Source organism: Fulmarus glacialis, unplaced genomic scaffold, assembly GCF_000690835.1.
Source record: "Fulmarus glacialis isolate BGI_N327 unplaced genomic scaffold, ASM69083v1 scaffold11285, whole genome shotgun sequence".
NCBI classification, from domain to species: domain Eukaryota; kingdom Metazoa; phylum Chordata; class Aves; order Procellariiformes; family Procellariidae; genus Fulmarus; species Fulmarus glacialis.
Window position 1 is genome coordinate 98,312 of NW_009212375.1, and position 10,048 is coordinate 108,359.

Below are 10,048 nucleotides of genomic sequence, written 5' to 3' on the forward strand. Positions count from 1 at the left end.
TGCAGTGCCTGCAGTTTGAATATTGTATTTCGAATGTTGTGGAAGTAGAATACATGGCTTAGCTGAAGGAAGGAGTCTGTGCTGTGTAGAAGAAATGGTAGCTAATTCTGTTATTACTCTACCTACTTCCTGAATGTTTCTCTGCTGCTTCTTAACTTCTAAGCTTGTGATTCCATCATTCCCTAGGAATTAATAGTGAAATTTTCAAATATATGATTTAATGCTTTAAGTCTGAAGTTAGAATACTTATGTTCCTTATGTTTTCTGCAGTGGGTTAAGTCTTAAATTGTCAACAAGGGGATCTGAAAATGCCAACAAAAGTTACAGCTCTTCCTGTTCTCCTTGGTATTTTCCATATCCCCAGCACAACCAGCAAGGCATAAATAGGATTTCTGTGTACCTTCGAGTCATAAGGAAAATCTGTCTTTTGATTAGAATGCCAAACACCTTTAACAGGCATGTACTTTATTGCTATATAATAGGAGTACTGTAGAATTCCTCCTTAATAGACTCTTCTTCCCCATACAGCTCAGTATCAGCATTAATTGTACATGGTCAAGCTTAAACAAAAGCCTCTGTGCCCTAGTAGCTTTCGGGCACTGATCATCTGCCTCTTCCCTAATTGCCTTACCCTACCTCTGATTGCTTCCCCTTGCCTTTGTCTGACTATTTTTTTTTTTCTTCCCCCCCCCTCCTCCCTCCCCCCCGCCCCATGAATGATGTGAAGATTTATCTCTGGCCTTAACACGTCTAAAAATTGTGGGATGTTTTAGAAGTGGTATGAAGCAGATGTTGTATAGTTATACTGCCTGGTGATAACAATGGCAAAATGAACTTCTGTTCTTATTAGTGTGATGCAGAAATTCAAAGCAAATTCAGACATATTTGCCTAGCAGTATTTGGGTAACTGCTATATAATAAATCTGCTTTCTTTAATTTAGATCTTAATATATTCAGTCTTGAAAAAGGTATGTAGCATTGAAATGAAGAGACGAAATGGATCAAGGAACGAATGTCCCTTTTGTAAAGAAGAGAAATGTACTTGTTAGTTCTTCAGCAGAAAGGACAAAAACCTACAAAACCCAAGTGTGATTCAGGAAGAAAAAGTATGTTTTGGTGAGGAGGCTAAAGGGAGTGCTCAGCAGTAAGAAGCCACAATTGAAGGAAGGAAGGAAGAAAGATTGATTTTATATTAAATGGTTAGAATTAACAAACAGATGTTGTTGCAATAATAGGTTTTGTAGGAGTATAAGATGATGTGTACATATCTTGCATACCTGGTAAGCTCTGGTAGGTAGTTTAAACAGGGAATAACAGAAACCAGAGTACACGTATAGCTTTGTGTCCGCCGATTTGTGGATGTACACCATTACAAAATAGGCAGCGTTCTCTCTGATCAGCAGAAGGGAAGTGTGCTACTTTTAATTGTCGGGAAAGGGGTCTGTTTGTTATTTCCTCTTTTTATATCTTTGGATACAATTTTTTTGGTAAACACAGTATTCTTACAATGGGAGAATGCTAAATATGCCAGAATAGCAAAAACAAGAATAGCTGGATATAAGAGAAATAATGGTTATTTGTTTAACAAAACATTTCAAGTCAGACACATAAGAAATTACAAACCACTGAGAATGGAATAAAGCAAAAGAAAGTACTTCTGCTGCACATGGTGCTTCAGCACAATTTGACATGACATGCTAGCCAAATCTGGTATGCTATTCATCCAGATTTTGGGGTTTTAGAGCTTTTGACATTCAATAAGCTGAATAATAATCAGCATAAACTAAGGTGCTGTTATGGTCTAAGTCTTCTTAAACCCCTAGAAAATACCATCTGTTCTCTTGCCACAGAAATTTCAGGTCTGGTATAACCAAAGCTGTAGGATGATCTGTAAGTAGTCACCTAGGTCTGCTTTTGTTTTAATGTTTAATGTCTCTAATGTTTTTTCTTTTGCTTATATTTTAATGTTACTAATAGAATTGAGGCCACATTTTAGTCTTGCATCTGAAAGTGATACAGCAGATCAAGACGATATAGAAGTTGAAGATCAAGATGAACAGCCTCATAATCAAACTATCCAACAGCCTTGCATTGTCATGGAAGATGCAGTAGCTACCTCAGGTGTAAGCACACTCAGCTCTACAGTATCCCATGACTCCCAGGCTGCTCACAGATCACTGAGTGTCCAGCTAGGCAGGCTAAAATTAGAGACAAACAGGTAAGTCCAGACATGAGGAGACACTAGCCTACTTGTGACAGTATGTATTGTTTTGCTTTTAAAATATATGTGCTAGAATACTAGTGACAGTATCAATTCTGTAAGTACTGCAAGTTGTTCATTTAAATGATGGCCGTTGTTTAGTTGTGACTGATCACTTAGTTTTATTAGTTTTATTCATTTCAGAACAATAGTGATGCAAGTTAAGGTCAGTCTTGATTTCAGGTGCCCTTTCAAGGAAGATCTGGAAAAATTGAGCCTGCTGCCAAGTTTCTGCTTTTTCTCTCCTTCGTATGCTGTGTATAGCTGATGAACAGTGTTATGTTTGGTTTCCATTAAGGCAGAACTTGCTGTTCTTTTCTATAGTTATTCTTGGGGAATGAACTCAAGCTAGTCGACAGCCACACATGAACTCCACAAGGAAACTGCTTCAGTCTTGTTTTGTGCACAGAATTCACTGCAGCAGGATCTGTGCTTACCAGCAAGCACTACCTTTTTATTAAATACATTTTGTTCATCAGAGAAATATGGGAAAAATAGGTGTGTTGTTTAAAAGAAGAAATAAGCCAGAAATCTGGGTATTGGATTTTTTTCAGAAATATACATATTCCACTTTAAACTTGAGAAGTGGTTCTTCCGTGTTTTTTGTTTGTTTAAGAAATGTCAGAGACAAATCTGTCTCCATTATTTTATCCAAATAATTTTCTATATAATTTTGTTTTCTTTTCATTAAAATATACCAGATAGTCTGTTTAAAGTAGATACTTTAGCTTTTGTAGCATCTGATTTATGACACTGGATTTCTTACTAACCTCAGGAAATTTTGAATATGACCTTGATGGAAGGAGAACGTCTTCAATAAGACAGATGTTATACTGCTAGAACTTTCTTTGTAGTTATTGTTCCAATTTAAATTAAAATATTAAATTGCACTTTACTTTTAAACGTGTCCAAGAATTTTGCCATAATTGGAGTAATTCATTAGACTTTCCTGTTTTTAATAAAGTATCAGTATTTTTGAGTTCTTATGTTACAATTCATTTTTTTTGCTTGTGATGACCACTGAGAAGTATTTTGATTGCCTTATTGATATACTTAAATAAATACATAAATAATTTAGATTGGCTCACTTTACTATCCAAGTTTATGATGGGGAGTAGCATCAGAAGTGATCAATTTGTAGAGGTACTGTTTTCTAGCACTTTGCTTTTGTAAATTTCTCAAATGCAAAGCCTTTGGCCAAATAATCACATCCTGTCATTCATGCAGAAATTTTGAGGTAAATAATATGGACAGTTGTTTAAGTATTAATTAAAGCTTTATTGGCATAAACAGCAAGCAGTTATCAAGAGAAAATAGTTGATTATTTTATTGGCCCCAAAGGCGTTTTTCAACCAGAATGGATAGAAGAGGAATAAATTAACTGAAATGTGACTGCATACCTGTCTGGACAGAATATCAATCTGCACTGAGATTAATCAAGCTGTGGGTGTGCGTAGAGGCACAAAGCAGCTCTGTTCACATGCAGGGTGGACTTACTAAGAATTGTTAGGTGTGGAAGCACTCAAATGCAACTATGCTGCTGGTAGGCCTGCATGCAAGCTAAAAGTAGGGCTAGATGCTTTTTTACAAAGCAATCATATGAGATGCAGTTTACTTCTGTGCAAAGACAAGTAAGGTGCTTTTGTGGCACATTCTCTAGCTGAATTCCAGAATGTCCCTATCTTTCAGTGTCCCAGGAAAAAAGTTGCAGTTCTCAACTGGTATAAATAAACAAAATAAAAAAAAAAAGGAAACAAAATAATATGAAAATGGAATAGTTATTGCATAGTTCCCAGGCTGACAAAGGCTTCAAGGAAGGGATGAAGGTGCTGCAATTCTTTCAAGGCGGAACTTCCTAAGACTCAGAAGTCAGTGATAGGTTTATGACTGTGTTCTCCATGTCCAATTTCTCTGACCAAGTTCCTGAATACGTATTGTTCACAAGTCCTCCTTCTTACTAAAACGCTTTTCTAAAATAACAAATTGCAGCAGTTTCACATACTAATTTTCCATTGTATTCTCATTATTTTCCTTTGATCAGTTTGAAAGGTGCTGACCACTGAATCTCTCTAGGTTTCTCTCTGGGTTTATGTTATGAAGGAAGTCAAACATGGGTTCCAATTTGTTTCTGCTTGACATTCTCAAAAGTAATTGCTTAGGAGAGGACACAAGGTATTTTGCCTCCTCTTTTCTCACTCTTCATATAGCATAGGAGAATAGGCACAAAGTGCCTGGTATGTGAGGAAGGGACAGCCCTTGTGTGTATGAGAACGTATTTTCCCCATTTAAGAAATGCAACCACAAGTTTTTGCCACATTTTCATCACAGCTCCACCCTTGCCATACCTTTGAAAATGCCTGCTGGAGAGATGTGAACTGGCATTTTTCCTTACAAAGGATTATGTCACAAAGTTTTTAGCCCTTGATTTATGAAATACTTTGATATTTGTTCTTCTCAGTTACAGAGTTTTTTTTAAAACAGAATGCTGGCTGTAGAAATATCACTGAAATTTTGTACCATACCACCTGTTTAGTGGGTGAATGTGTATATGGAGGCTGATGTGTTTGAGGTTGTTGGTTGTTTTTTGGGTTTTGTTTTTTTGTGGTTTTTTTTGTTTTTTTAAAGAGCTATAGCTTTAGGAACCAGTGAATGTTTATGTCTTGATAGAGGTCGTAATAAATCTATAGTGAGAGGATATTCCTATGAAAGCTGAAGAAGCCTGTCCTTGTCTCTGTCAAGAAGGTTTCCAATTTAAGTGTAGTAAGATCTTTGCTTTCCTGAACATTTGAAACTACTTAAGGAAATGTGTGCTTCCTTCCCATTGCTTCACAGGTTATTGGAGGAGTTGGTTCAAAAGGAAAGAGAATTTCAAGTCCTCTTACATCAAGCTATAGAAGAAAAAGATCAAGAGATCAGAAACCTACAGCTTAGGTCACAGCCAATAGGTAAGTGAGAAGAGTTTTCAAGGAAAAGTTTCATACTGGCTACAGATTAAGACAATGGCAGCTAAACTACTGTTCTTTTTATTGAGCCAGTCTCAGCAAAGATGCTTTATTATGCTGCTTCTGGTAGGGTTTGTTTTCAAGTAAGAATGTACATTGTGGAAACAAATTACTGAATTTTTTAATCACAGTACAACGAATTGTATGATTTAAATATTTTTGATTGTGATTATATGGAAGCGTACAAGGCTGATATCCTACAGAATAATTCTTATTTCTAAAGAGGATGATCTAGTATGTTTAGGTATGTGTTCTTTGAATTACAGACTGTTCCAATTGTTACACTGAAAGTTCAAGAGGATCTAATCAGTGAGATGTAAATACGACTTAAAGCTTACTTGAGGGAGCCGAGTTTGATATGTATCTGCCCTGAAGAAGGTGGAAATGCTAATGCAGTTTGAGGTTTCCGTGTAATGTGCTTCAAAGAAGTGTTCTTTCCACAAGCAGCTGATCCTCAGTCTCAGGCATTGCCTATGCACCAGTTGTATGAGCTATGCTGAACAGTTTAGTTAAATTGATGCAATAACATTAGTGTAGAAACAGTTACAGTGAAATTGATGTGCCTTGTACTAGTAAAGTAACTTTCCAAAGAGGACAGAAAATGTATCTGTATCAATGTTCACACCACTTTAACTGTACCCCTAACCAAGTTGAGTGATTGGTGTATAACTGTCTACAAACTGTAATTAAGTGTGTGCTTTGGGAATTGACGTGTATCTTTATTTATGGGGATACTGGTATTCTGAGCTTGAAGGGAAAGCTCACAGAAGAAAGTGCTTCAGGAGTCAAAAATGACAAGAGGTTGCTTTGGCAACACAAAAGCTTTTCTCAAAAATGCTTGTTCTAGATATTCCTGGATTGTCTGTCTGTCATCGTCATTCCATTGGCACAGGGACTGAAGACCCTGATCTCATAAACTGGCTGAGCGTTCAAGGAGCTGATGAGGCCACGATAAACAAGGTAGCAATGATTCTGTTCACTCTCTGACACAGTTGCACTACTGTTTTGTGACCCGATGCAAAAAGATACCAAACCTTTTTAATTACTTTAGCGCATTTTGAGAGATGAATTTGTTTTCAGAGGATAGGAAAAGCCATGAATATGAAGGCCTTCATAAAAATACAGTGTTGTTAATAATTCCTATATCTGATTAGGAATAAGGGAATAAAATGTCCTGGTAAATAGTATTGCTTTGGTTCATAATTTTTCAGTGTCTTTACACATTGCAGCAGTTCCTGCTAAAAAAAAAGGATACAGGGTACATGTTCACTCTTAGCTAACTGTGTTGAAGTGAAATCTCCTGAAGTAGATCAGTCTGCTCTGCAGCAAATTATGTAATTTTAGAGGTGTTGAGCATCTCAGAATTTCAGCTGACTTAGGAAAACCTGCATGTAGTTATCACTCCTACAGATCAGATCAAATGTTCCTCAAAATTCAAGTACATCAAATTTAGATGCCACTTCTGAAAAGGTAGGTCTTAACTGTTGTTTTTAATTTCCTCATGGGTGAAATGTGGTATTAATTATGCTCTAATTTGCGTTCATTGAAGTCTGTGACTCTGAGATAATCAGTGATAACAATAGAAATGCCAGTTGACAAAGTTTTGAGTAGCTGTAAAAGCATTACATCTTTCAAGTTGTGCCTGGTGGAGTATACAGTATAAAAATTAAGTAGTTTCACTGTATTTCTAGAAACAATGTGGATTAATCTGTTATGTGTACCACGTTTTGGCCCAATTTTAGGTTTCTTCTAAACTTAAACTTCTATTTTTAAGGGCAGATGGTATATAAAACCTAGAAAGTTAGATTATATTTCTAACAAAATGTTCATTTAAACTTCTTTTTGTAGTTCTTGGCTGAAGACTATACATTAATGGATGTTCTCTGCTATGTTACACGAGATGATCTGAAATGTTTGCGACTGAGGTAATGCTTCACAGTTAAATGAACCGTGCTGAGCAGGAGTGTGTTTTGTTACAAGAGAAAATAACTGATACTAAGCCTCTATTTATTGGATTGTGCAGTATTAATTTAAAATAAGTAACACTTTCCAGTATGTCTTTGTATACTGATGCATTCCTGATAAACAGCTGATACTGTTTAAATTTTAAAATAAGCTTTTCCATTAAAGGAAAGCAAAGGGAAAATTTTAAAGTAAAGCTTTTACCTTACACGTGGAGACACCGGATATCCCATTAGAGCCTTGCTTTTATTTAAAAAGGTAGAGATAGCAAAACTTTCTGTAGTTTATCATCATCATCATCAAACTTTAGAAGTACTACTTATGGACTGCAACTAACAATAGATTTCACCTAATCATGCCAGGTGTATAGGTCACTGCAGAACCAAGGTTAAGTAGAAACAATAGAAGTTATCAAACACTCCGTGTGTGCCCAGTCAGTTTAAAAATAACTAACTACATAAAAATCTAAAAAATACGGAGGGTGTTAAGATTTTTTCATAATTGACATTTTCATAATGTTGGAAGTCTGCTGTGGGTTATGCTGGTCCTTTGGACCATAAGTCTGAATTCCAGAAAGCAGCTATCTGAAAAGTGGAAAGATTGCCCTTGTACTGTAATCAGAAGAGGACTCTGTTCTCTATTTGAGTATTGCATGTTGAATTTCACCTTTGATCAGCCTTCCCACTGAATTTTATTGGTCAAAAACAAAGCAAGAAAATCAGAAGGTGCCTAAATTGGAATGCTTTCAGGCTAGAGAGTATCTTTGTACCTGAGCATCTTTATGATTTTTCTTTACAGAGGAGGAATGCTGTGCACGCTTTGGAAGGCCATCACTGACTTTAGAGAGAAACACGCCTGACACTGAAATTTTTCTTTGCTTCTCTGCAGAGAGGAAAAGATTTCCTTTCAACACAGAGCAGGTGTGCTGTCAGAAGGATTGTTGCACTTTAATCCAGTATTTGTTTACCAATGTTAAAAACACTGCAGCTTCCTGACTGCTTTTAATCCTATAATCCATAAGGAATCTGTAAACAACCTGCAACATTATTTACTTTAAATGTTTTTACATGCAAGTTTTTCAAAAATTAAACAAAACCAAACACCAAAAAACATTATAAACTCATGAAATATTGTAGCTAAAGTAACTAGATGTTAATTTCATGAAAAACTGATGTAAGATTTCACATGACTGTACATCACTGGAACAAAACCAAAATGTGACAACTTCTCAAGTTTCTTTTCCTTTGTAATATATCTCAATAATCTGTAGTAGAACTTCATAATTTCAATCATAATTACACATTTTTCTTTTAGTGTGCAAGACATAAAGGTAATTGTTTTTACCTACTGCCCTACATAGTTTAATACTGTTTATTTTTGGTAATTTAAGTTCTATGGTGCATTTGTTTGAGTTGTTTATGTACTACTGAACTGTACCAGTTGAATACACCTGAACCACAGTAATGTTAGCTTGTTCTAAAGCTATCTCTGACATACACAGTTGAAAATAAAAAGAAACTAAGACTTACTTTTTCCTATATTTTTTGACTTTTAAAATAAAGGTGTAGAACTGGAAAATATTGGAATAAAAAAGAGGAAAAAATAATATTGAGTATCAAGGGAACCTTTCTGACACATGTTAAAGTTACTGTGATTTGAGTTTGATAATCATAGGATTGAATATTTTCTCCGTTTTCTTGTTCAGTCTAATTCCTGTACTGACAACCTAGGGCCAAACAAAATTCTTCTCTGGGTGCTTTACTTGACTTGAGAAATGAATGTCCTGCCTCCATGCACTGTGTATAGTCATTGTGGCCTGTTGTTTTCTTCTTCTTTTGTTTATGCAATATGTCTTTTCTCACATATAATGAAAAAGGAAGGTTGGATATTCCCTGCCCATCCACTCTCATTGTCACTCCAGCATTCTTGCACTGGGTATCATCAGATTCTTATGGGGCAGCTGCAAAAAATTATGTTGTGAGTAAGACTTGCCTGGACAGTAGCTGCTTCTTTCTTCGTAAGCCTTCATAATCAGTGACCATCTTATGCCCTGAATTTTTCAGGTCTAGCAAGTATTTTCAAAGAAAATTAAATATTTTTTTCTAAAAATAAACATGTTGTCCTAACATGTATATAGTAATTTTTGCTGACTAAAACAACAACATGATCCTGTATCAGTCCATGACTACAGTTTGAAAACCTCTGATTTCATGCAACGTGAATAGACCAGAATGTAATTGCATTGCTTTATTTGTGCATTGATACTTCGAAAGCATGCAGCCTGTTCTCTATTATCTATGACTGAGGGTGCTCAGTAATGCCAGCTATGTGTAAAAGAAGGGAGTGTGATCGAGGAATCATTTTAATGTCTCTACGAGACCTGGCCTGGCACCAGCTGGGAATTAATTCTTATAGTTCACTGCTGGCCTCACCAGACCCAAGGTGGCTTCTGCAGAGCTGCTCAGCAATCAGTTCTGTATTCTCCACTGTAGGACACTATCAAGTCTGATGCATGCCTAGGCTGGGCCACGTACACTTGGGAGATCATGAATTGCTCTGAATGTGGTTCCCTGAACAGCACAGCTTATCCGTCTATGTATTATATTTGTGCACAAAAGCTTATGTAATATCCCCATTTCAGGCTACTTCATATAGCTTGTGCCAGACACATTACTTTTTATATTCTCGGACAGAATGTGAAGAAACATTTTGGGACAGAGTGCATCAGATGGGTCAGCCTGGGACTCCGCAGCCTGGCTCCCTGAATACGCTGGTGGATGCCTACATGGACCACAAACGAGGGATGTGAGATCATGTTGTAAGG

At 36.3% G+C, this 10,048-nt stretch overlaps 1 protein-coding gene across 1 annotated transcript in view; it reads left to right on the forward strand.

Moving 5' to 3' along the window:
• The window catches only part of MAP3K5 (mitogen-activated protein kinase kinase kinase 5), a 75,443-nt gene extending 66,696 nt beyond the window's left edge, over positions 1-8,747 (forward strand). Inside the window, exons 26-30 of the mRNA XM_009577865.1 lie at positions 1,978-2,218; positions 5,093-5,205; positions 6,110-6,222; positions 7,111-7,187; positions 8,023-8,747. Of these exons, the coding sequence (XP_009576160.1) occupies positions 1,978-2,218; positions 5,093-5,205; positions 6,110-6,222; positions 7,111-7,187; positions 8,023-8,083 (605 nt within the window). The 3' untranslated portion in view covers positions 8,084-8,747. The remainder of the gene's footprint in view (positions 1-1,977; positions 2,219-5,092; positions 5,206-6,109; positions 6,223-7,110; positions 7,188-8,022) is intronic.
• The last annotated feature ends 1,301 nt before the right edge of the window (positions 8,748-10,048 follow it).